Raw genomic sequence first — 27416 nt, 5'->3', positions numbered from 1 at the left:
AGCAATTACCAATCACAATTAACAATATAATACAAAGTTTGTGTGTTTGCATGAGAATTCATTATCCCAGTTTGAAATAAATCAATGCAGTTCCATATTTAACCTAAATAGCCTTGCATGGATCATTATTAATAGACTTGATGAAATCTGCTTTGTAGCTTTGTGCTGCATTACATTAAAATGATTCTCGGCAAGTTATTCTAATTACATCGTCATTTGCTAGCAAAGGATCTCAATAAACTAACTTGAAAAAGACATGCTAGAGGTTCCTTTAAGAATATCCCTTCTAAAAACAATATTAAACTGGAAAAAAAATATATTTGACATTGAATGACCCTTTTTTTTAAGAAAGGCCAGTCATGATGCTAAACAGATTAATTGACTTTGATCTGTCACAGGCAACAGGGCTGGAAAAGGGTCATGTATACAGGACAGCAGTCAACTGCACAAATATATAAACACAAAGATTAACAGAGAATGAAAACAAATCCACATGAAGTGCAGTATTCAGCAAAAAAAAAGTTAGAGGCTTAAATTATCTTTCACATTTTTCTCCAGTGTACGTGTGTTGGTTTTAATTAAGTAATTATGAAGTTTAGCGTTAACTGCATCTGAATGAATTTTAGGGTGAGCTGGAAAAACAGCTTCTACAGGCAAACCCTATTCTTGAAGCTTTTGGAAACGCCAAAACTGTGAAGAACGACAACTCCTCCAGATTCGTAAGTAGGAAAAATCCAGTGGGTCTATGGGGGGGGGGACGGGGACGGGGACAACACAGCATCTTTTAAAACACAATGTATAGACAGTCGCCCTCATCAGTGCTTCTCTCTAAAGAGTGTCTTAAAACTAATCCCTTAAAAACAGTTTAGAATTCCTCTCTGAAATAGGAATTTGGCCTTATAGAAGATTAAAGATCAAGCTCAAACTTGTGGCCTTCCAGAGTCAATTCCTGCTCCAGGACTTACCCACCTTCAGAATATTTGCAAACAAAATCTGTACTTTCTTTTTCTTTGCACCACTGTTGAGCATATATCTCATGACTGTTACTTAGCAAGCGTGGTTAATAAATTAAATTAAAAACTACAGGAGAAAAAGCAAAAACAGTCGTATAGATTCAAGTTAGACTGATGTGAGCTGAGGGCTGTCACTACTTGATGACACTTTTTTCTGGGAGTGCTGGCAGATGCTTGTTTTCCCTGCAGACCCTCCTCTCCCACCTCTGCTCTTTCCCTGAAAAGTTCAGGGACCCATGCAGATGAACCTCAGCAGAGGGAGTTAGGCAGAGTCAATGCTATTCCCTCATTAGACTTGTGGAAACCAAAGTAGAAAATAGATGTTGTCATACCCCCAGCTCCCAAAGCCTGGTCCAGCAGGGAGGACTCCTTTCCCTCGATGTGCCTGAACGAAATGTGGGGGCAAGTCTCTGCAGAGGGAATATCAGAGAAGTTCACTTCCTTTCAGGCTTTTCCACGGGCTGTCCTGGCAGGAAGGAATCAAGCATATTATTCTTAAGAGGACGATGTACATGTCTTATTAAACAGGCTAAATACTAATGTTGGAAAACCTGGCATAACCTGAAAAAACAGCCCAATCTAGATCTTCTTTTCATTCACAGGGCAAATTCATCCGCATCAACTTTGATGTGACAGGCTACATTGTCGGAGCAAACATAGAGACTTGTATCCTTTTCAGTGAGCTGCACTGGAAGCTAACTAGGGTGAGCAGAAGGAAGTAAGATAAACAAGCCCCATTGCATGTCTAAGAAAGGCAAATATCGCTGGGGCTGGTATAAACAAAGATGGAGGGAAGTGGCTCCGTTTATGCTGATACCAGCTTCTCGGTTTGTCTTACTCTCACGTTTACATTTTCAGGTCTGTTTTCTCAGCTATAGGAAAGTGTGCTATTCCCCATATAGAGCTTCAGAAAATGGAAGCACCATACCTAAGGCAATGGCAGGGGACTTTAAAAGCAGAGTCCCAATAATATGATAATGGGAAAAGATTGTTTTGTGGTTAAGATTGCATATGATCTTGAGAGCTATGTGGTTGTTTTGTTTCATATTACTGTGGTCCTGCATGAGTCACTCTGGTTCCCTCTGGTCTATATTTCCAGCTGCATAAAAGGTTTTGAAACTTCACTGTTTCTTACTGGTGCTGTGACAGGCACTTTGAAAAAACACTGAATGCTTGGTATTATCACTACAGTATAGAGTGCTTCCCAGTTTTCAAGTCCAGGTTTGGCCAGGATGAAGTCCAGATGCTCAGTGCGATCTCACCCTCACTCCTGTGCACCCTGGCTTCTCTAAGGGAAGGGTCCTGAGCCTTGCAGACTGAGTGATCAAGCCTGTGGCTGCACATCCCCTGCTGTTTAGGTATGGCAAAGGTGATATACGTTGTACTGGGATAGAGGCATTCCAAGAAAAAGCATTAAGAATAACCTGTTAAAGGGTAAGTCTATATGATACCTAGTATGACAGCTCTCTCGTTCATGTCTGGAGGATTGAAGGGTCATTTTAATAACAGTAATTTTTACTTTCCCTTCCACCCCTCTAAAGACTTTATATTAATAAAGACAGAAGAGACAGGAAAAGCCAAAGAACACGGTGCGGTCAGAAGGGCTGTCTCAGAGTCCCTACAGTTCCTCTCCCTTTGCCAAACCAAGGGACAATTTATCCGGAAATTGACTGGCTCTCTGCAGATTTTGTTAAACGGCCGTGGTCAGAAATTACACGTTCGGGGAACTCACGCAACTGAGTATTTTGCCGGTGCTGATGCCCCAGATAGCATTAAGTGCCAGATATTTCCAGAGAACTTGTCTGCTCTGGATGCCAAATACTGCCCTGCTGTTTCAAATGACATACCCAGAGCAGAGCTATATATCAATAACCTTGATGTACATTTTCAGGAAAAAAGTACAGACATTTCAGAGAAATTCAGCTTAGCCTGACTTTGCTTGCCTCTTCCCTTGGTTATGTTTATGAGAGAGTGTGTTTTAATGAACAAATTAATATGTAGCTAGGTTCCTCAGTGCTGCATTGCTCATCTTTGCATAGAGGACGAGCTGCTTGCTCCAACAAATGAGAAAGAAAGATGCAGCTATAAAGAAGGACCTTATCCCTTGGGTGTAGCATCAAACAACAAACAGTTTATCTTTCTGCTCTTATTTTGACAAGTGATCTTTAGAAAAAATCAGGTTTTAAATTTTTTTGGTCTTAACTGAAGTTTTATCTATAGCACTATAGGTTTTACAGAGTGAATCGCTGACTGATGTTGAAATACTTACGCTATTGCCAACTTCGTTTCTAGTAGTTTATAGTCACAAAAATGGACCAAAAAATAAAGTTTGCTTTTATTGCCTTTATACCTACAATACTGGCCTAAAGAGCTTTTTCTAGCAGCCCCACCTTATGTTGAAAGAATCATATTGCTACTTCATTTTAAAAGTGGTGTGAATTGTATTGTGAATACTATTTTTATATGCCTGATTGTAGAAGCATTTATGTCTAGTGTTGTGCTTATTACCATGATTACCAGCATTTACCATACAATAAGAGGGAGGAAATTGGTCTACTCGTTGTGGTGAGAATTATACCAATACCAGAGGTCCTGCCGCAGAATTAGACGCATGTTCATGGTAGACAAGCTTGCGGCAAACATTTCAACAATGCTATTGATGGTTCTGAGGCTGATGGCACAATTAAGGAAGGATTGAAATATGTTTTTGATTTTTTTTTTAACACACTGACAAACAGATTTGCTTGAAAAATCCCGTGCTATTCGTCAGGCTAAAGATGAGCGAACGTTTCATATCTTTTACTATTTGATTGCTGGAGCTTCTGAACAAATGAGAAGTAAGTTACTTGCTAATGATTCTTAGATCTCATTCAACAGTCTGAGCAATGGCTTACTTAATTTATCATAACTTCTTTAATTGTATGTCATTCAATCTTTTCTATAAATAAACAGCTCTTTAGCTATAGAAAATATTTCCCTCAAGTGAATTATAATAAAGCTTCAATTGATGTCCACCTGTTTGAGCCAGGTTGCTTGCAGTTTACAGGATGTTTCAATTTACAGGAGATGTAAACCCATTCAGATCCCATCTTGAATGGTATCGAGAAGATAAATAGGGAAGAGTTATTCATTATTTTTTACACAAAAGAAATTGGGGTTCCCAATAAAAATAGTGGCTTGTGCTTTTAAAATAAATTAAGAGAATGTCTTTCCCACAGCACATTATTACACTGTGAAACCCGTAGCTTCAGAACGTTGAGAAGGTGAAAAGTGTAAGTGGATCCAAAAAAAAGATTAGACATAATATGTATTGGAACATCCTGGTTCAAATATGACATCTTTCCCTAAATCACTGGTGGCCAAAGAACGTATAAAGCAATGGATAACTCTGTATTTTCCCTGCTTTTTATGCTCCTTACCTAAGAATCTGTTGTTGGCTCCAGTATAGGGCTGAAGATTCTTTTGGTCTGGCCCACTATGGCTGCTACCTGGTTCCGTCCTTATCATTACCTGATATGAATCCCCATAGGGAGAGGTGTAGTTCTGAGTAGGCTACACATGGCGTTAAATGAAAGACTTTTGAGAAGAATGGCTCAGATTTGAGTCCATAGGATGCAAAATTCCACTGAGGGGCAGAGACATTCCCCAGTTACTAATGAAAACTGGAAACTTAACACAATCAAGCTTGCAAAATGAAAAGTTATTCTGAAAATATTTGTGCACCACAAAACCCTAAACTCCTCATACAAGCAGAGTCTTCCTTTGGTGAAAACACTGGGTTTTTTTCCTGTTGTTCATTGGGAGAACTCAAGAGCATTAAGTTGATGCCTTAAGTAAGGCTTTTCTTCTTTGCTTTTTAGATGATCTGTTGCTGGAAGGCTTCAACAATTATACCTTTCTATCTAATGGCCACGTGCCTATTCCTGCTCAACAAGATGACGAGATGTTCCAGGAGACCTTGGAAGCCATGAAAATTATGGGCTTTTCTGAGGAAGAACAGATAGGTGAGAATTGTTAGCAAGACTGTATTCAAGGTATACATCTGCAAGTGACACTATATAGAGATGCAAATGCACAGAGGTTAATTCTGTCCAGAATAATCAATTTGCAAAATATGCATATGAAGTAAGATTCTACGTTCATATAAGAAAATTAAGATTATTTAGATTTTATGTCCATGTTTCTCTGGAGAAGTGTGATCTTGCATGAACCACCAATGGGAGGATTCTAAATGTACTCATGTTATTTAACCTCTTTGCCTCTTATTTCCTCTGTGTAAAACTATTACCAGCTGTTACCTAGCTACTGTTTCTAAGAAGTGCACTGTGAGTTAGTGCTCATAGATATCCCTCCTTCTCAGGAGGTATTAGATGAATTAAACCATAGATGTCTCATGGAAAGAGAATGAAGGTTCTCTCTTAAGGTGAAACTTCTCAAGCGCAGATTTGTTTCTACGTCACCTTAAGAATAATATGAGAACTCAGTTCTGTGTGATCAGGAGAGACACAAGATCAAGGCAGGATCTAAACACAGGATCAAGATCACAAAACACAAGCAGCACAATCAGAGCCAGTAACAACAAGCAACCAAACTGGTGGCAATACAGTGCCTGAAGGCAACGCAGACCAGCAGCAGGAATCTGGGGGGAGGATAGCAGGGGCAGTGAAGACACTGGAACTGCTCTCATAGATCCATGACACAAAACGCTACAGCCTCCTTGGAATCATTGCCACCTTTGTATTAAACAGGGTGATGCTTCAGGAAGTCTTGTGAGTATTAGGGTGACTGTTCTTGCCTTGCAAGGAGATCTAATTATGACCTACTGCTTTAGGTTGTTGTTAGAAAAGTTCTACTTAAAAAGTTACTACAGTGCCTACCTTTTCCCATTGCTGCAGTAGGTACCGGTGGGAGCAGCTGAAGCCAATAACAAAAACTCATTGCAAACGAGCTCCTTCAAAGGTTTAAACTGGCAGCACTTGCTGGAAACACAGTGAAAGAAATATTGAAGAATCACCACCTATATTGGAAAATAGAGTATATATCATCAAAGAGAAATTGTCTCTGTGATGCACAGAACGAGTGGTGATGCACAAGGCAGCTCTACACAGTAATTTAAACATGGATCAAATAAAATAATTGTCACAATATTTTGCTGTCCATCTGAATGAAGAATTGCAAGGCTTTTTCTTGTAAGTCTTATAAAGTCCAGAGGGCTGCTTGTAGGAGGAACATGACATGGACTCCTGACCCTTTTGAATTCCACAGCATCGCTGCAGTTGTCAGCATGTACTATAACACATGGTGTTTTGAAAGGTAATTTGTGTTTATGATGGGGAGGATTTCTCTGTAGAAGAGCTCCATACATACCCAGAACGGACCATTGAATTCAAGCCAGCTTTAACAAAAGTAATGACCATTTAAAGCCATTTTTCAGAACTTTCCAACAACTAGCACGAAAAAGTTGCAAAATATTCTGATTTAATTTTGAAAGAAATGGAACAGGCTCAAATAGCTCATATTTGTATCCACTGATTCAGAGAAAAGAGAAATAAAAACAAGGAGCAGGAACCAACAACTAAACTATCTTGAAAATGTGGGCCTGCGAGACATCTATCTCCATAGCTTTTACCTCTCACTGTTCCTGGGAGTGTGCAGGGCTTCCGCTGGTGCATGCCAGTGTGCATTGCCCATGGATGCAAATTGCCATGCCCCAAGTGACACCTGGTGGCAGAAACAGCATCACCCCAGCCCTTGAGCCTTGGACCAGCTGTGGCAGCCGGGAGCAGAGCTCCGTCACATCCCACCCTGCATCAGTGACTGAGGAATGCTCAGGAAAAAATATCTTGCCTTGCAGGACAGCAGTGCAAATCCCAGCCTCAGTAAATTCAAGTGATGTTACTGATGAAGACTGGTTCATTCTCCTGCCAGGGCATGTGTATTGGTGTTGACAGCAGCATTCTCCATTACAGCAATAGGAGTCATTACACTACTGCTTGAACCCCTTTGATTTCATGCTCTAAAATATAAGCCCATTAGGACAGTATTCTTCTCCTGTGTAGGTTTACCAAACAAAAAAATGGAACTCCCTAGATTCATACAATCTCATCTGTAACATATCAGTAGATTTTACTACCTGAAGTTAGGTGGCATCACATTTATATGTGTTTTAGTAATCAAACATTAATCAATTACTTTTCTGTGCTTTGACACTAATCCTTCAAAGATATGTATACATTTGATTTTAGTTGCACAACTAAATATCCACATGTTTCTGCATAACTGGAGCTTCAGAAGTGCCACACATTTTTGAAACTGCTGGTAATTCACAGGGTGGGGTTTTTTTTTTTATTTTAAAGACAGAGATACAGATTGTCAAGTGACTGAGCAGGGAGGATGCTACAGGCCACTGTGAGTGGGAGATGAATTCCCAAGACTTGGGGGGTCTGCCTGGGGAGCCAGCACAACTTAGCTCGGAGGTGCTGGTGTTCCCAGACTGGCCTGTTTACTCCACTGCACAGATTGTTGAGATGCTACACAATCAGCTCTCAGACTCCTGCAGTTTATGGCACAGTCTTTTAAAGCAAACCTAGCTCTTTCCATAGAGGTACAGACTACCGTAGGCAATAGAATGAATCTTCATTATTGCAGGGAACAGAGCTTTCAAAATGTGTCCATTCTGTTCCTCATTTATATTATCTGTTTCTCTTACAGCTATACTGAGGGTCGTTTCATCTGTCCTACAACTGGGTAATATTGTCTTCAAGAAGGAGAGAAACACTGATCAAGCTTCTATGCCAGACAATACTGGTATGATTTGCCACTTAAAAAATCTAGTTAACATTAAGAAATCAATAAAATAGCAGCTGAGTAAGCACTCTTTATCAGTATTTTATATTTAATTGTTATTACATATATACTTCACAGGCTTTAAAAGATATACCATACTTAAAATCAGCTCAATTAACATTACCTTTTCTAGCAATCTTGAATCCATAAATTTGATGACCAGTGAATTTGCTGCTTGGATCATGAATAATACTTTCATGGCAAGTGGCATCTCTTGTACGTACAATAGAGGAGATTTTAAAGAAGATAAATAACTTGCTGAGCTGCTTGTATTCACACCTACTGACCTGCTAAGAGAAAATTCAGACTGAAATAATATCTCACTCTTTTATTCTAGCTGCACAAAAAGTGTGTCATCTGATGGGGATTAATGTGACAGATTTCACAAGATCTATTCTAACCCCAAGGATCAAAGTAGGACGAGATGTTGTTCAGAAAGCTCAGACGAAAGAGCAGGTATCTACTTGCAGTCTGCTCAGCTCTCCTGAAACTATTCTTTCTTCTTTTTTTCTTATATCTATCTTGTCTAAAGGGAAATGTCAGTTTTCTGTCTCATTATCTCTACGGAAATTAGAAGCCAATTGGGTTTCTTCTTTCACTTACAATTTTCTCTACTTTTTTTCAGGCGGACTTTGCCATAGAGGCTTTGGCCAAGGCACAATTTGAACGTCTTTTCCGTTGGATTCTAGCTCGCGTAAATAAAGCTCTCGATAAAACAAAAAGACAAGGCGCTTCCTTCTTGGGGATCCTTGATATTGCTGGATTTGAGATTTTTGAGGTATGTACTGCGGGACACAAGCTGACTAAATTCCTTATCCACTCCTATGCAGTGCTTTGAATATAAGATGACAAAAATCTAAGTTCAGAGACACAAAAACAATTTGGTTCTTTCAAGCTGGCTAGTAGCCCATGGCCAACATGACCCATGGGACTACTACACCTGGCTGCTTGCCTTTCCCTTGGGCAGCCAGGGCTGGGGGCTGGCAGTGTGCTCCTGCTGGGCTTCTGTGGGGCTCAGTGTTTAGAGTCAGGGTCTGCTTTTTACAGTTTATTGCACTGGTCCCAGTACAAAGATTTACCACTTGAGAACTTACTGTAAATTTTCAAGACCTTACATTAGAAACATATGGATCCTTATATTTGAATTATTGTAAATATGTAAAAAGAAATAGAAGATAGCAAATTTCATCTTCTCGCTGTTTTCCTAACATTAGGAATTCACTTTTTTCCTCTTCACAGATCAATTCCTTTGAGCAGCTGTGCATCAATTACACTAATGAGAAACTTCAGCAGCTTTTCAACCACACAATGTTTATACTGGAGCAAGAGGAATACCAGCGAGAGGGCATTGAATGGAATTTCATTGACTTTGGCCTTGATCTGCAACCTTGCATTGAGTTGATTGAAAGACCAGTAAGATTATATCTCTATAGGTGGGATACTACATAGGTCGCATCAGGGTCAGTTATGTATCCGTACAATAAGAGAGCCATTTAAGGTATTTCAGATCCTTTGTTGACTGGGAGAATTTGTAACATGAGGGATAAAGAAGGTGGTGCTCTTTCTTTGTCTCTGCCTGTGACGATACTGATCTGATATTGCTCACATTGCAGACCAACCCTCCAGGTGTCCTGGCTCTGCTGGATGAAGAGTGCTGGTTCCCCAAGGCTACTGACACATCCTTTGTAGAGAAACTGTGTCAAGAACAAGGCAACCACCCCAAATTCCAGAAGCCCAAGCAGCTCAAGGATAAAACCGAGTTCTGTATCATGCACTACGCTGGAAAGGTACTGGACACACTGAGCTATTTTGACTTAGGGAACTTTGATTCTTTGATGCCCAGATGGTAAAAAAGAAACAGTCTGGTACCCTTATTGATTAGGGATGGCTTTAATTGTATAGTGTATATATTAAGTGCTTTAATTACATACCATATGAAATAAGATTTGCAAAACATTCATGGTTGTGCTAAGCTCACGTGAAAACAAAAATAAACAGCACCGAGGTTATTGAAAATCCAAGTAATTAGGATTCCTTTCTAGGAAGGAGATTTTTTAAAGGCAGGGGAAGTGCCCTGCCATGGATATGTCTGAAAAAAGCTTTTCAGATGCTAGTACATGTAAGAATAAATACTCAACTCAGCTCTTAACCATAGAAATCTTTTCAACATTATTATTATCTGTATGATTTTGTGTTGATACAGTGCCCTGTGTTCTTGGACACTCCAGATATCTTTATTGAGAACAGATTTTTGATGTAGCACTGTTTCCTGCAGGTTACCTACAATGCAACTGCCTGGCTAACAAAGAACATGGATCCACTCAATGACAATGTGACTTCTCTGCTGAACCAGTCTTCAGACAAATTTGTAGCAGACCTCTGGAAAGATGGTATGAATTGCAACTCTAAATCAGTAATATGTGACTTAAAGAGAGAAATTTCTACTAGAACTTTTTGACAGCCATCCCTTGCTGGCAGGGCACAAGTGTGAAAATGATAAGCATAGAAGAGACTGACCTAAGAAACAAGAATAATGTGTTCTAAAGACATATTTATGGAAAGCATCATTAGATAGGTTTAAGCACTATCAAAAAATGTCCTTACTTAATAGTATTCAGCAACAGAATAAAAATTATTCATTACACTGTTAAAACATTGCTGAATATGTGATATTGCAGACCTCATTTAATACAGGTTATTGTTGGGTTTTATGACTTACCTTACACACTCCTCCCCCAGAAGTCCTACACAGTTCTCTCCAGCGATGTATAATCTCAACTAAACTCCATCAGAAGAATGTCTGTATGCATATAAAACACTTTGTTTTTAAAAAGTTTATATGGATCTGTAACACATATACGACAGTATAAATATTTAATATATGGACATAAATGTGCATGCAAACACCAGCAAGGCGGCTCTGAATTATCAGATAACTGAGGGAGATTATTAGCTACACTTTGAGAACCACTGGGTAACAGATGGGAGTCAAGAGATGTTGTTGTTCCTGGTTCTGACACCAACCTACCAATTGGATGTCCTGCAGGAGGACTGTCTTTTTTAGAGCAAACATAAAATAAAATATATTCTGTGTATTCAGTTGCTCCATTCTGTCACTAGTTAACAAAGAAAGAGCCTCATTTTCATGTTCGACAGAAGTAGCCTGTTTACCCAGAAAGCTCTTCTAGTACTTCTGTTACTATGCTTCTACTGCATCAGAAATATAGTGGTCCTCTTTGGGAAGGTGCAGTTTAACAATGCCAGTGATGATAGGTGTAATGTGAGGTGACGACAGCTTATATAAGCAGTTCCGTTCATACTTTCTTTTATATTTCAGTGGACCGTATAGTTGGGCTGGACCAGATGGCCAAGATGACTGAAAGCTCACTCCCCAGTGCTTCAAAAACCAAGAAAGGCATGTTCCGTACTGTTGGACAACTCTATAAGGAGCAGCTGACCAAACTGATGACCACCTTAAGGAATACCAATCCCAACTTTGTCCGCTGTATCATTCCAAACCATGAAAAAAGGGTAAATTTCAAATGCTCAATTTTCAGACCCCTGCTATATTATTCATGTTGAGCTGCTCACTGTGCCAGCACATCGCAGAGCTGAATGATGTCTTCAAACATAGATATGCGGCCGGTAACATTTTTGTAAATTTCTACTGTGCTAAAAATACTTTCTGTTCCCTTTTCAGGCTGGCAAACTTGATGCCCATTTAGTGCTGGAACAGTTGCGCTGCAATGGTGTCTTGGAAGGTATTCGTATCTGCCGGCAAGGATTCCCCAACAGGATTGTCTTCCAGGAGTTCCGTCAGCGGTAGGAATCCCTCACTCGGTCCTAACTCTGGGTTTAATGTTGATGTAATACATGTTTGTCTGTACAAAATAATCTGATACGTTTCAACCTCCCTAACATCAACATCTTTTGGCAGATACGAAATTCTTGCTGCAAATGCTATTCCTAAAGGATTCATGGATGGGAAGCAGGCTTGCATACTGATGGTGAGGAAAACATTTTTGATCCTATTGATAATCAAGTCTATACTTCTTATATAAAAGCTGTTGAGAGCGAACAGAAATGAGAAGTAATTTTTAATACCCTAAACTTCAGCACTGGAGTTAACAAGTATCCCTGTTTTCCTCCAGATCAAAGCATTAGAACTTGATCCCAACTTGTACAGAATTGGACAGAGTAAAATCTTCTTCAGAACTGGTGTTCTGGCTCACCTGGAAGAAGAGAGAGACCTGAAGATCACAGACGTTATCATCGCCTTCCAGGCTCAGTGCCGAGGCTACCTAGCAAGAAAGTAAGAATATGTACTAACAAAAAGAATGTCCTCTGCAGCAGAGTATCTCCAGTAGCTCTTAGTTCTCTGTAGAACAAACTGGAGATATTAAGATATTTTATTATTATCTACTATTTGTATTGCATTAGAACTCAACTTGTGTCCGATGAAGGACTCACCTCCTGCCCAGAAGAGGCTTATTAGTATAATTACAGGGAAGCAATCACCTTGTGAGGCTACTTATACCCTCTGTACAGTAAGCTCTCTGAGGCAATGACCCATCATTTAAACATGAGTTTGTACAAGCAGGAGAAGGAGCATCCTAGCCTATGATTGGAGTCTTACACACTATTACAAGTAGCAGCACCACTGGCATTTGTAAAACGTTAAATAATTTCTTACGCTGCTTGGGCATGAAGCACTGATCATCTAGCATGATCTCAGTTAATGTATGTCACAAAACTATTAACAATAATGCCCTTCTTCTACATACTACCAAGGCTTTCAAATTGCCGAGCAAAGAAATTTAAATATAATATGTTTCAAGAATGATGCAAGTTCTGAGTGCCCATGTACTCTGGAAAGATGTTCACATCCAGAACTGGATCTATGCTTTGTGGTTTGCGCCTGCCTATGGAGTGCAAACAGCTAAAAACCAGAAGACTAAATAAAATACCAGAAAGCTAAACAGAATTATCACCTTTCCTCAAGAAGCCACAGGCACTGGTTAAGTGACAAAGGAATTTGTGCCAGACTTCTCAAACCACGTGGCTCATCAGCAGACTGTCATGCCAGAGTTTCTTTGCTTAATGTGTTTATCTTGCAGACACCTTGTATTCTCAGACTGAACCAATTTGCTTTATGTTTTTAATCGCAGAGCCTTTGCCAAGAGACAGCAACAGCTGACTGCAATGAAGGTTATCCAAAGAAACTGTGCTGCTTACCTGAAGCTGAGGAACTGGCAATGGTGGAGACTGTTCACTAAAGTGAGTGACTGCTATCGGTGAATCTCTCCTCGGCTTTCCAAAAGAAATGAAATGCACAAGATACCGAGGCATATCATGTCAGGCACACTCCTTGTTCCAAAGTCCGTTGCAGCTGATGGCAAGAGCCTCATTAGCTTCACAACATTTTGGGTTAGAGTTACTCTGGATAGTTATATAATGCCATTAACATTAAAGTCAGTCCTAGCTTGAGAAGAAAACAAATTAGTTAAGCAGAGATTCATAAAAGATTTTGCATGTTTGGGGACTTCTTTTAATTTCCAAAAATGAAATAATTTCACAGGGGTCAATAATGAGAAGACAGAGTAAAACTGAATTTTGTGAACATGCAGAGTTCTGTATCTACAGGGGACTCAGTAGCTCAGGAGTTCCCTACCTGGGACAGTAAACATCTTACTGCTAGGCACTCAAGCAAATTAAGTCTCTTTTCCTATTGAAGAGGCCTAGTTTCTTTTCAAGAATGGCCTTCAGTTTGGATTCAGAAAACTGTTCCTGCTTGCATTGACAGCAACCTCCTCTGCAACCAGAAAGAGGCAGCAACACACACCTGCATGTGCATGTTGCCTTTCTATGCAGAACGTGTAGATTTTGTACATTATCAATGGACGAAAACAGGCTTGAAGCCATTCAAAAAGTGACACTTTTGGAGGCAGAGGTGCTCACAAGGGTCCAAGAATTAACACAGAGATGGCCAAGAGCAGCACTGCGGAGGCTTGCTGCTTTAAAGATGCTTACATCAAGCTTGGCTGGATGGCGTTTGTCCATGACCTGAGCAACAACAGACAGTGCTACCATCAGTGCCAGTCAGCCCGGCACCTTTAAGTACCATGCTCGGTAACATAAATACTGACAGAAAACATTCTTAAAAAAACTTTTTATTTTCAGGTGAAACCACTGCTGCAAGTCACCCGCCAAGAGGAAGAAATGCAGGCCAAGGATGAAGAACTACAAAAAACTAAGGAAAGACAACAAAAAGCAGAGAGTGAATTGAAGGAGCTGGAACTGAAACACACACAGGTGACTCACACCTCTGAGCCTCCGGGAAACGCTAGCTGTTCTTTCACCATTTCTAGAAGCTATTACAATAAAGGTGTCTTTTTTCTTTGTACTCATGATTGTATTCACAGCGATGGTCCAGAACAAAAGTTCAGTGCAGACAAACTCCCAGGTACTTCAGAAGAGGCCTAATGTCCACACAAGAACCTGTGGTGGAGCTGCCTGCCTGTACACTAGGACTATCTAATAAAAAGACACTGTGGGGCAATTCACAATCCAAGTCTTAACTTCCTATCCATTTTATTTGCATAGCTTTGTGAAGAGAAGAACCTCCTTCAGGAACAACTTCAGGCAGAAACTGAACTGTATGCTGAAGCTGAAGAGATGAGAGTCCGTTTAGCTGCTAAGAAACAAGAGCTGGAAGAGATTCTGCATGAGATGGAAGCCAGAATTGAGGAAGAGGAGGAGCGCAGCCAGCAGTTGCAAGCGGAAAAGAAAAAGATGCAACAACAAATGCTGGTAAGGAGGCATAAGTGACAAATACAGACAATAACTTGTCTCTCACAGAGAAAAAATGGAGACTGGCAAACCTCAGATCCTATGAAAGTAATACTACGCAGCCCTCTGTAGAATATGTGCCTGTGCCGCTGAAGTAAGAACAATCAATTGATATTCTTTCGTCCAGAGTTCTCTTCTTCCCCATCTCAATTTTAAACAATCTTTTCTCTAAAAAAATATTTTAACAGATCTTTCCTTCTAAATCACCAATCATTACAGATTGTCTAGTTCTTAATAAAACAACAAAGTCTACAACATACCCCACATACAACGACAAACATTAAGCATTTCCTATGATCTAAGCGGTATTTTATTTCCAGAATTCATGTTTTGTGGGTTTCTTTTTCCCCTCAAAGGACCTTGAGGAACAGCTGGAAGAAGAAGAAGCTGCAAGGCAGAAACTGCAACTTGAAAAAGTAACAGCAGATGGCAAGATAAAGAAAATGGAAGATGATATTCTCATAATGGAAGATCAGAATAACAAGCTAACCAAGGTAAGTGTTGTGGGTCCATTTTCTTACTTTGTGAAAATAGTGCAAGATGAGAGAAACCCTGCTCTTCCACTAGAACAACAGGAATACTCTTGACTATACAGTCTCAGGGGTGTAGAGATTCACCAGACCATCAGTCCAGCCTCTATTGAACAAGTTTCTGATAATTTTTGCATGCTCATTTAAACAATTCAAAATTGTGTAAAACTACTGGTTTTGAGGTCTGTTGTGGTAACAATATCTTCAAGCAAAATACCCACAGCAGTCAAGCATAATCAGTGGAAGACACATTTTCTTGGCCCCAAGCAGAGTAAATAATTCTCTTGGTTTTCAACTAATGTCAACTAAACTTCATAATTAGAACTGGAAATAAGCATGTATTCCAGTACTTTTTGAAAGGGGATGCTCCTGTGAACTGGGCCCTGTACTTACCAGCCGTTACAGTGAGTACAAGATTCTAATAGCAGCAGATTAGAGAATATGGAAGTTGTAGACACCACTCCTCAGCTTCTCTGTAATTGACAAATCGAAATGTATCACTACAGTCTCAAGAAATACAGCATAAAAAGACGGTATCTTGGGCATTTTCAGTTGGCAAAGAGTTGATTCACGATCACCAATGACAGAAACTTTATTAACTGAAGTATTTTATTTTTCTTAAGGAAAGAAAACTCCTTGAGGAAAGAATAAGTGATCTAACAACAAATCTTGCAGAAGAAGAAGAAAAAGCCAAAAATCTTACAAAGCTGAAAAACAAACATGAATCTATGATTTCAGAACTCGAAGGTAACATTAACAAAAGCGGCTTATAGCGGGTTTTTTTGCCTTGGCATACAATAAAAAAACCATAAAGAGAATCTGGAGAGAACTTCTAAAAAATTTGTGGGGTATTTTCCAAATTTCTTATGCTGAAGCCATTTTGTGCATGAGAATCACCAAAACCCCAGGGTGCATAAACCATAGATACCTATTTTTTTTACATACAAAAGAGCAGAGGAGAGAAAATTGGGGAAAAAATAATGCTTCTTCTGGAGAAAGATAAATAAATGATTCTTTGGGGTAGCTAGAAGTAAGTGATGACAGCAAGGTATTGCACGTTGCTTCAGAAATGCAGTGACTTGTAGTTAAATGTAGGGCCTCACTGGAGGCCAGAACATTTTTTTGCCTAAGTTTAAGATCAGATTAAGGACTCCTTGCACTAACACCCTCCCATGACCAAAATCCTTACTTTTTCAGTGCGACTGAAGAAAGAAGAGAAGAGCAGACAAGAACTGGAGAAAATTAAGAGGAAGTTGGAAGGGGAGTCAAGTGATCTACATGAGCAAATCGCAGAGCTCCAGGCACAGATTGCTGAGCTGAAGGCACAACTAGCCAAGAAGGAGGAAGAGCTGCAGGCTGCTCTAGCCAGGTATTCACTCCTGAATCTGCACGCAGGTTGAAAACACAGGCTGGAACATATGTCTCTCCCCTTCCCAGACACCGAGATGCTGCAGCCATGAATCTCATCTCTCTGTTACATCCTCCCTGCATGCTTTCCCCAAATATCCTTTTGCGAAAAATAATCATACTATTGTTTGCCTATAGACACATGAACTTACCTCCAGCTATCAATAAAAACTCCTCTTCCCAATGGCATTGGCAGTGCTGCCAAGTAAAAAATGAAATGTAACAACATACTTCATAGGCAAAAGGCAGAAATTACTTAAGAGTCTGACCTTGATCCACTCCAGAGTCTCAGTGGATTTTCTGTATAAATTTAAGAGGGAGAACACTCAACCAAAACTTTTGCTGAATCGGCAGATCAGCGTCTCCAGGCATTGTGTCCTGATAAAGTACAGTTGCTAGATCCTTTTTGCATCGGTCCCCCCTCTTTCTTTGGTACTTTCTTACACAGAACCTATAAACCTTTAATCTCTGTATACTGATTTCCTCAAAGTGAAATTATTTTTTTTTAATATATAAAATTAAATACTCTCTTTTCAGGCTTGAAGATGAAACTAGTCAGAAGAACAATGCCCTCAAGAAGATCCGTGAATTGGAATCTCACATCTCTGACCTCCAGGAAGACTTGGAGTCTGAGAGAGCTGCAAGAAACAAAGCAGAAAAACAGAAGAGAGACCTAGGTGAAGAGCTGGAGGCTCTTAAGACAGAACTTGAGGATACTTTGGATACCACAGCCACCCAGCAAGAGCTCAGGTATGGAGACATAGCACACGGGCCAAAAATCAACGTCACCAAGCTCAGTACAATACTGTCTAGTAACTGTGCAGTAGTGCTATTTTCCCTTATCTATCTGCTGCTGCTCCATTTATGTATGTTACCTTCCAGAGCAAAGCGTGAACAGGAGGTCACAGTGCTGAAGAGAGCGCTGGAAGAGGAGACTCGAACTCATGAAGCCCAGGTCCAGGAGATGAGGCAAAAGCACACTCAAGCTGTAGAAGAGCTAACAGAGCAGCTGGAACAATTTAAACGGGTAAACAGCAATCCATCTTACTGAAAACTATCCACCAGATAACACAGCTTCCTTTTACAGATCATCTTTCTTCACTTCATGCTTGTAGGCTAAAGCAAACTTGGATAAGACCAAACAGACACTGGAGAAAGAAAACGCTGATCTGGTTAATGAAGTCAGGAGCCTGAATCAGGCCAAACAAGATGTGGAGCACAAAAAGAAGAAGCTGGAAGTACAGCTGCAGGAGTTACAGTCCAAATACACTGATGGAGAACGTGTTCGGACAGAACTCAATGAAAAAGTTCATAAGTTACAGGTAGGAAGGAGTTTGACCTTTTGCTGTGACACCTTGGGCCTGAGAAGACCAGTTTATACTGTTCTGTGAGGGTATATCTGGAGGAATCCTGGCCCTGTCAACTTCAGCTGAAATGCTCATTTTTTTTGTCATCTGTAGGGTTCCTACCTTGAACTCCTACCTCAATTATCACACAATTAAACAATTACAACCACTCTGTCTCATGGAAGTGAGAGCTTTCAGTCCCATCCCTCTGTGCACCTTGCAGTATGTAATGCCACCACTGGTTCAGTGACTGTGCTGCGTGTTTTACAGAGTTTCTTTCTGTTTGTTCATTTTCGGGTGGTGGGGAACATTGATAGGAATGTGGCTTCTGGAAATGGATTAAACAGCTATTAAACACATAAGATGTGCTCAGAAAAAATGACAATGAAAGGAGAATGCTCATTTATCTATGACGTAGTGTCTAATAAGAAATAACTAAAGATAATTTAAAATGGTTCTTTGGTAGATGTTCAATGATGTCCAGCAATACTAATCAAGCTTATTGTTACAACTTTGTTCATAGCAGCAGTAAGCTTTTCTTTATTATTTTAAGTTAGTGGATAAATAAGAAAATATAATCAAAATGCATCAACTTCTGTCTTGGGAAGAGGAAGGAAAATCCACAAAAGTCCCCATTCCCCTTTGCAATTCATTGAAAGGAGTATATTAGTATTAACTTATGAATATGACTAGGTTTTGATATATCATAATAAAATACTAAGGTAAACTAGACAAAAATGGCATTAGACCTTGGTCATCTTAATACATAGGTCACAAAGATGGCATGTGCAGACACTGCAGAGTTTGTGTGGAGGATTTAGTTCCACAGGATTTAAATCCCACATATTGTCCAGAAAACTTATGGCAAAATTGTGAATTCCAGTTAAGCTGGAAGCACTGTTGGTGCTTGAGGTGACCCAGAGCATAGGAGCAGATTCAGATCCTGTTCAAAGTTAAGATTTCAATCTAGAGCAAACTAAAGTTTAGAGGACGATTTTGAAGTTGAGCAAAATAACTTGAGTTTATTCACTGTGGTGTCTCATAGGTTGAGATTGAAAATGTTACTGGTTTGCTCAATGAAGCAGAAAGCAAGACAATCAAACTGACCAAAGATGTTGCAACCCTAGGATCTCAGCTACAAGATACACAGGTAAACTTTCATCCAGTAACAGCTCACCTACAATATTTATAAAATGCGTTACAAAAAGACCTAAACTAATGACTGTATTGCCAATTGATGTGGTGACTGTAGGAGCTGCTTCAGGAAGAAACGCGGCAGAAGCTAAATGTGTCTACCAAGCTTCGTCAGCTGGAGGATGAGAAGAACAGCTTGCAAGAGCAGTTGGATGAAGAAGTAGAAGCAAAACAAAATCTGGAGAGACATATTTCAACACTGACAATACAGGTATCAGTGCCATAGCTAAATCACTAGCTCCATCACCGAGAGCTTTGTCAGTAATTCCAGAGGTTTCAGATCCATAGAACTATCCTGCCACAGCACATGGACCTTCAGGGAACTAGTGCTGTTAGCCCAGATGGCATCAGTAAAGCTCTACAATGGAGCCAGCAGTCTCTCTCCTCTTTAAAGCATGATCTCTAGGACAGGTACAAATCCAAGGTAGCTCCCAAGATAGTCTTGCATACTAGGCCTGTATGTGCATACTAGGTGTGCGGTCTGCCTCATTTTATGAAGGCTGGGGGATGGGTCAAACTAGATAAGATTTCTGGGTCTTGGTTGTCTCCTGGCCATCTTCTCTGCCAAGCTTTGTTGTCACTACTATAAAGATTTATCCTCTGAATTCAAATTTCAGCTCTCTGACTCTAAGAAGAAGCTACAGGAATATTCCAGCACAGTAGAAATGATGGAAGAAGGCAAAAAGAAACTTCAGAAGGAAATTGAAAGTCTCACACAACAGTTTGAGGAAAAGGCTGCTTCTTATGACAAACTGGAAAAAACCAAGAACAGACTCCAGCAGGAGCTGGATGACCTGGTGGTGGACTTAGACAACCAGCGTCAGCTGGTCTCCAACCTGGAGAAGAAACAGAAGAAGTTTGATCAGGTATGGATTTAAGATTCTCCCTTGCTGTGTTATCACCTAACTTCTCCGGAACTCACAGAGAGTCCACTGGTTTAGTGAAAGATAAAGCAGGGACAAAAAATAAACTAAAATTTAATTACGCATACACTGTTTAATTTTGTATTTACATACATTTATAAAAAGCAGAGATTTTTCTCTGTGATTAACAACTGACAAAACAGTTGCAATAGAAAAACCCTATTACTAATGACTTCTTGTATTAACACTACCTTTTTACAGATGCTAGCTGAAGAGAAAAACATCTCTTCAAAATATGCAGATGAAAGGGACAGAGCAGAAGCTGAAGCTAGAGAAAAAGAAACAAAGGCTTTGTCATTGGCCCGAGCACTTGAAGAGGCTTTGGAAGCCAAAGAAGAACTGGAGAGAACGAACAAAATGTTGAAAGCTGAAATGGAAGATCTTGTTAGCTCCAAAGATGATGTTGGCAAGAATGTAAGTTTTGGGCTTAGAACAATTTCCACAACCATAACTTAAAATAGCAGCTAACAAACAGATCATTGTTTTCAGTGTGGGAAATTCTCTGTAGCACGCAAATCCATTCAGCAAGATCAGATACAGAATTCAAAGATTATGCCATTTGTGCCCAAACTTTCCAGAGACTTGGCAAAGTAACTGTAAGCCATCTTTATTTTTAATATGACTTATTGATTTCTAAGACTGAAAAAACATTAAAGAATTCTAAATAATTTACTAGTTTATTAAGCAGCTTTGAAGTTGTAAAGTCTTGAAATCTGATTTTATTAGTTATGTTTGACTTTGCCACCAGCCTAACATTTACTTGTATAGCTGCCGCAAATTTCCGCTGATGCATTGCCAATCACTTCTTTTATTACACTGATATGATAATACTACTTCTAATACTAAATAAATTAAACTATGATACTTGAGTAGATTGAAAATAAAAGTTTGGGATAAAAAGAATCTCAGGTTATTTTAAGACAGATTTGCAAGTGTACAAAAAATGCTAATTTACCATTTTCAGTGTAAATTAGTTCATTCATTTTCCACAGCCGATATTTTCAAATGCGGCCTATACTGCAGGTGGACTGTGTTTAACTAGAATTATTTTTATTTCTTACAACAAGTCTACTAAATTTTCATTGCTTGAAAGGTCCACGAATTGGAGAAATCTAAACGGACCCTTGAACAACAAGTAGAAGAGATGAAGACACAATTAGAAGAGCTAGAGGATGAGCTACAGGCTGCTGAAGACGCCAAACTCAGGTTGGAGGTTAATATGCAGGCCCTGAAAGGCCAGTTTGAAAGAGATTTACAAGCCAGAGATGAACAGAATGAGGAGAAGAGAAGACAACTCCTTAAACAGGTACTATTCCCTATTACTGCCTTTGTAAATATCTAACCAAGCCAGTTGAAAGTCCCCAGCCTCATGCCATTATTAAAAGCACCTCACTATAATGAGAAGAAAACATTATATTGCCTTGTGCTTGGCAAATAAAAAAAAGAGTGAGTTATTGTACTAAAAAAGGCACAAAACTGCATAACGTTTTTTTCCTGTTTCAGTAGCAGGTGCACGATTGCCAACAGATGTAGCAATTTAACACTACAACCAATATAGTATAAAACATACGAATTGTTATTTCTGACACAGTCAGAAGAACCTTCCCTATATTCTCAGTGTAAGTGAAAAGAGACAGCTTCTAATGTATCTGCCTTCCCAAGGTACACTGAAAGGATACAAAAGTGTTGGAAATGAAAACAGATAGGGCACAGCCTATTTGTATATCATAGTGTTGCAAGGACACATTTGTATATCATAGTGTAGCAAGGACAACTACTGTAGTCATCATCTTGTAATATACATATTTCCCTGAATACAGAACCCAAATTGCTGACTCCTTTCAAGAATCTTTAATTTTTGGACAAAATGGAAATGTATTTTAACTGCCAGGGGAATCACAATTAATAGAGATATAGGGGGCTGTATACATTATTCAGACATACACAGAGTGTTTAAGTGTGCTCAAGGACTTTCCTAAACTTGTTTTCTTTAATGATCAGCTCCATGAATATGAAACAGAACTGGAAGATGAGCGGAAGCAACGTGCCCTGGCAGCTGCAGCCAAAAAGAAGCTGGAGATTGATGTTAAAGATCTAGAAAGCCAAGCTGATTCTGCTAATAAAGCTCGGGAAGAAGCCATCAAACAACTTCGCAAATTACAGGTATGTAATCCTACAAATACAGTTTTTCCCACTGGTCTCTTTTGTACAGCCACAATGTGAAAGTTAGGTGACGCCTGTGAACTTGATGTCTGTTACACGATTGGTTAGAGGGGGAGTTTTCACTAGACTTGCAGATTCAAGGATCTGTACTGTAATGCTCAGTTTGAATAACAATGGAAAACTTCACATGGCAAACCCTGAAAATCTTAAATTTCATCATTGCAGAGAGCTTCCAAAATTCTCTGGCCAACACTCATCTGCTGTTGACCTACCCACATGAAGGAAAACATAGATTCCCATGTAGACAAAGGGCTACAGGATAAAATCTATTACAAGGCTTCAATCCTGGTTCTAACACTTGATTCAAAAGAATAAAAAACTGTTCAGAAATCATGTTGTCTCTGAATTAGCATTTTCCTATTTATAATGTAAGTCTCCATATCAACCGTTCTGTCATATGCTGACAGCGAAACAACAAAAAGGGATGTATCGGAAAGATTAAGACTGCACACGTACTCAAATACTCAAAGGAAATAAGGACAAGAGGCATTACAAAAGCCGCAGTGTGCGAGTGGAAGCATCGCTCTTCTTGGAATAGCATTTCAGGCCTTTCCAACGTGTGCTAGCTGATCTCTTCAGAAAATATAATTTAAGCAGGCATTATGACTATGTAAATGTGTACGTGCTCTATTCTGTCCAAATTTCTTTCTACTGAAACTGTAATAAAGCCAGACAAAAATAAATCTCTGTTATTCTTCTCAACAAGGCTCAGATGAAGGACTACCAACGAGAGCTGGATGATGCACGGGCTGCCAGAGAAGAAATATTTGCTACAGCCAGAGAAAATGAGAAGAAAGCAAAGGGCCTGGAAGCAGAACTCATCCAGCTTCAAGAGGTAAAGTGGGAAACTTAGAGCAGTGTGAAGCAGACTACTCATGACCTTCAGCAGCAAAACAGAACTGCAATGAAATAATGTAATAGCTACTGGGGATGGAAAGCTATAAGCAGCACTTGTAACAGGTTCCATGTGCTCCATGCACTCTACTAAAGTTGTTGGACCTACATCTAAGCATAGCCAGATTAAGCTGAAAAAAATCACCTTGGAGGAAGGCACAGTTCACCAGTCTTAAAGGGAAATGAACTGTATGATCCAACACAAATTGTTGTCAATAGCTATAAATTCCTGAAGTCTTGTTAGTGCTATTACTCCTACGTGTATTAAATGTCAATCTTGTGACTAAAACCAATAAAACAGAAGCCAGCTGACAGGCTGAATAAAGTGTATTTCATTGTACTTCCCTAGGACTTATGATATGACAAGAATTTATTCCGTTAACAAGACAACCCATCTTATACCTGTTTTAGAAAGTTTAGTCTTGTGTATCATGCTATAACTGTTTGTCTGAACACTTCCTTGCTCATTTCTTTACTATGCTGCCTTTTCCTTTTCTCCTAGGATCTGGCTGCTGCAGAGAGAGCTCGCAAACAAGCAGATCTGGAGAAAGAAGAGATGGCAGAGGAACTTGCAAGCGCTACTTCTGGAAGGTAGGAATAGACTGGATTACTCACAAGGCTGTAAACATGCTGCTGACTGTTGCATTGCTGCCAAGAGAGGTTATGTTCTTCTCCCGACAGCCGTCTGGTCTTGACAACACAACACGCACACATATGACTAGTTTCATTGAAATATCTAATTCTCTTTTCTTTATGAATTATTGGCAGTTCACAATAGTTTCAGACACATTCAACTGGTCAGAGCCATTACCACACACTTATTTAAACTTACAGGACAAGCCTTCAGGATGAGAAACGGCGCCTGGAGGCAAGAATTGCCCAACTGGAGGAAGAGCTAGAAGAGGAGCAAGGCAACATAGAGGCAATGGGTGATCGCATGAGGAAAGCAGTACAACAGGTAGAGCTCATTTCAGCACATGTCGCTTTCTGTTTGTATGCCAGTGAAAGCTATTTGTGGTTCTAAATAAATATTTGGAGAATTGCCACCCCAAATTGCCACCTGTCATTTCTCTGAAAGCGTGCAACACTTTTGACAGCATCCATTCTCACCCTTGCAGGCAGAGCAGCTGAACAATGAGCTGGCAACAGAGCGCTCGACTGCACAGAAGAACGAAAATGCTCGGCAGCAACTGGAGAGACAGAACAAAGAGCTGAAGAGTAAGCTGCAAGAGATGGAGGGAGCTGTGAAGTCCAAATTCAAAGCTACAATTGCTGCTCTGGAGGCCAAAATTGCTTCTCTTGAAGAGCAATTGGAACAGGAAGCCAGGTACTGGTCTCCCAGAGGGCACAGCTGTCCATCTCTTGTTCCAGTTAATGAGACAGAAAGTAAACAAAGGCATACAGGATGCGTGTCCTCCGGTTCTCAGTGTCATTAAGGCTCAGTAAATTCTCTCACTTACTTAACATTTCCTAGGCATGTGGCCAGTAACTGGAGTTGTTACAGGTTCTGATTAAGAACCATTTTGTCGCTGAAAAGTTCTACTGGTATCAAAGGCAAGGATCCGCTCCCCTACATTTTAGATTAACTGTCCTATGACCCTGCCAGGTTAATTGCCATAACACGTTGTGTCATTTATAGGATTATTTCTTGAGGAAATCACTTTGCATTCTAGAACAGATCTCCTGAAGCACCTCTAGCATACAGCAAAGACACATATTTGTTTTGATCAGAAGAACATGACCTTTAAGTTTTGCTTAGAATTAATGTGTTAAACTCAGTAAGGCCTTTAACACATGGGTCCTTGGTGCCAGTTTCATGAGCAACGTGCCTGAGGCAGGTGATGACTACAGACCTTCCACATCACCAAATGTTGCGCTGTCATTTGCAGAGAGAAGCAGGCTGCAGCCAAGACGTTGCGCCAGAAGGACAAGAAGCTGAAGGATGCATTGCTGCAGGTGGAAGACGAGAGAAAGCAAGCAGAGCAGTACAAAGATCAGGTATCAGACTGCGTCATGAGGGTCTTAGTCTGGGGCACAGGGATTTTCAGGTTTTGCCCTAAGAAAGGAAGATTCCATGTTCTGCCTCAAAGAAATATCCCTCTAGAAAGCAGTCTGTCTGCCTGGATTCTATGCTGGGAGAGCTATACAGCCCTTTGCTAAAAGACGGGACAATATAATTCTTCTTCCATGCTGAGTCAAGTGCCAAAGCACTAGTCCTTGTCCATCAGCCAGCTGCAACGCTCTGACTGCACAGTGATATACAGGACTGTGCACAACATCCTTATTGGTATATGAATGGAGACGATGAACCCATTTTGTTTGAAAATTTTAGCTTTACCTAATGCACATCAACCTGCAAGCCAGGAGAAGAACTCCTAAGACAAGTATGAAATTAAAATGAGGAATGTAAGGCTATTCAAACTGTTTTGAATTAAAGCATTACTCTAAAATTTCCCTTTAGGCCGAGAAGGGCAACACACGACTCAAGCAACTGAAAAGGCAGCTGGAGGAGGCTGAGGAAGAGTCTCAGCGCATCAACGCAAACCGCAGGAAGCTGCAGAGAGAGCTGGATGAGGCTACGGAGAGTAACGAAGCCCTGGGCCGTGAGGTTGCAGCACTGAAGAGCAAGCTCAGGTAGAGTGCCCTTGTTTGGGATAGCCGTTCCCACTCATTGACAGCCTTGAAATTTGGAACTAAACTACAGAAGTGAAAAAAAAAATCTGTTCAATAAAGAACTGACACTGATAATGCTGCCAAGTTACTCACTCCTTGTATTAGCTTGGCAGATACAACAAAAGGCCAAAGTCAGAAGGTGAAGTGCATTTCATAGACTGCAGCAGTCTCAGGATTTCAGCTGTGAGATGAGCAACTGTGAAAACATGGCACAAACCTTATTCCTTTTCTAATCAAAACTCCTGTTGGCTTAAATAGGAACAGAATTAGGCTTGGTTGCTTTTGAAAACACCCCTTATATAATGGCTGTATTTATTTGTACAGAAGCAGTCACAAAAGGGTAGAAATGCTTGTGCTTTTCACACTTCCACACATGCACAACTCACACGCAACAACCATAAACAGCCTTAGACAACATCACAGGCGGCAAAAGGCAAAGCACATTATATGACTCTTACCCAAAACTCGCTTTGGACTTCACCACAAAGGGATTCAGTGTCATCAGACCAAGGAAAAGATAAAAATGTCCCTTTGCATTTTCTTGTTAAAACTGACTAGGAAAAAGATAAAGCTGTGATCAGTCAGCTACATACCCGAGTTCTCCTGCACTCACTGGGTTTGGAAACACCAACTCACTGAAATAAAGAGGCTGACTTGAATTATAAGGAAATTGTTCTATCTGCATCATCACACTGTAAACCTTTGCTTTCTACCTAAACCCAACAGTATTTCAGATGAAAGTAAAGCACCTGCCTAGTTGTGTTCTTGAAGCGGTTTGCCAGTGTATTTACCAGTAACATGCATGAGCCTTCAGATGTGGATTTACCTCAAAGTGAAGAGTTAGTCATGTGGTAGCCTTTTCCATTAGCACCATCTTGGGTGGTGCACGCTCCTGGCTGCTTTACAAAGGAGTGGCTGTGTCCAGCCCTTTTTACACAGAACAGCATAAGGCGCTTTTTTGTTTTATCTAACTGTAATGTAATTGGCTGTAATGTACTTTGTTTAATTATTTAAAAGTAATCTACCTACCCCTGATCATGACCATGTGCTTAGTATAACTGCCCGGGACTCTTTATCTCTGTTTCAGAGGGACACAGGAACCTTCGCATGACTAAGCAGGTACCATGCCTTCAACTTTGCAGCTAGCTTGTGTTGCACAAATTTCCATTTTCGTTGGCCCAAGTAAAAATTATGTGAGGTTTCTGCAAACTGTGAAGGCTTGGATATCTTGGTATTAATCTGTTTTATCAAAAGAGACAAATATTACAATAATCTAGCTGTCATCAGCTGTTCAAGAATGATACATCTTTCTTACAAGCAGGTTATGTACTGATGTAGACTTACCAATGTTGCATTCTCACAAGCTCTACCGACAGAGTACCTAATAAAGTACTCTGAATTTTTCTGCATGAAAATTGTCTTTTTTGCACCTCATCTTTGTGTGCACAGCCACAAAGATTAAAATTTTTCAAATCAAATACACCATTGATTAGTAAAATTGATTAAAAGGACTAATGA

General features: G+C 40.0%; 1 protein-coding gene across 1 annotated transcript in view; it reads left to right on the top strand.

Annotated features, from left to right (window-relative positions):
* Positions 1 to 27416, top strand: part of MYH11 (myosin heavy chain 11) — a 63399-nt gene that overhangs the window by 33132 nt on the left and 2851 nt on the right. The window contains exons 7-41 of the mRNA XM_082313421.1: positions 627 to 719; positions 1616 to 1679; positions 3752 to 3850; positions 4874 to 5017; positions 7725 to 7820; positions 8197 to 8315; positions 8485 to 8637; positions 9099 to 9272; positions 9473 to 9646; positions 10135 to 10249; positions 11197 to 11390; positions 11560 to 11681; positions 11797 to 11866; positions 12011 to 12171; positions 13028 to 13136; positions 14040 to 14171; positions 14463 to 14669; positions 15065 to 15202; positions 15862 to 15985; positions 16436 to 16607; positions 17183 to 17395; positions 17528 to 17672; positions 17761 to 17967; positions 19037 to 19141; positions 19244 to 19396; positions 19803 to 20051; positions 20310 to 20522; positions 21202 to 21414; positions 22110 to 22271; positions 23038 to 23166; positions 23728 to 23816; positions 24060 to 24183; positions 24344 to 24552; positions 25115 to 25223; positions 25687 to 25859. Coding sequence (XP_082169547.1) covers positions 627 to 719; positions 1616 to 1679; positions 3752 to 3850; positions 4874 to 5017; positions 7725 to 7820; positions 8197 to 8315; positions 8485 to 8637; positions 9099 to 9272; positions 9473 to 9646; positions 10135 to 10249; positions 11197 to 11390; positions 11560 to 11681; positions 11797 to 11866; positions 12011 to 12171; positions 13028 to 13136; positions 14040 to 14171; positions 14463 to 14669; positions 15065 to 15202; positions 15862 to 15985; positions 16436 to 16607; positions 17183 to 17395; positions 17528 to 17672; positions 17761 to 17967; positions 19037 to 19141; positions 19244 to 19396; positions 19803 to 20051; positions 20310 to 20522; positions 21202 to 21414; positions 22110 to 22271; positions 23038 to 23166; positions 23728 to 23816; positions 24060 to 24183; positions 24344 to 24552; positions 25115 to 25223; positions 25687 to 25859 — 5153 coding nt within the window. The remainder of the gene's footprint in view (positions 1 to 626; positions 720 to 1615; positions 1680 to 3751; positions 3851 to 4873; positions 5018 to 7724; positions 7821 to 8196; positions 8316 to 8484; positions 8638 to 9098; positions 9273 to 9472; positions 9647 to 10134; positions 10250 to 11196; positions 11391 to 11559; positions 11682 to 11796; positions 11867 to 12010; positions 12172 to 13027; positions 13137 to 14039; positions 14172 to 14462; positions 14670 to 15064; positions 15203 to 15861; positions 15986 to 16435; positions 16608 to 17182; positions 17396 to 17527; positions 17673 to 17760; positions 17968 to 19036; positions 19142 to 19243; positions 19397 to 19802; positions 20052 to 20309; positions 20523 to 21201; positions 21415 to 22109; positions 22272 to 23037; positions 23167 to 23727; positions 23817 to 24059; positions 24184 to 24343; positions 24553 to 25114; positions 25224 to 25686; positions 25860 to 27416) is intronic.

This window comes from Platalea leucorodia (genome assembly GCF_965183815.1).
Source record: "Platalea leucorodia genome assembly, chromosome: 5".
NCBI lineage: Eukaryota > Metazoa > Chordata > Aves > Pelecaniformes > Threskiornithidae > Platalea > Platalea leucorodia.
This window is presented reverse-complemented; position numbering and strand designations above follow the sequence as displayed.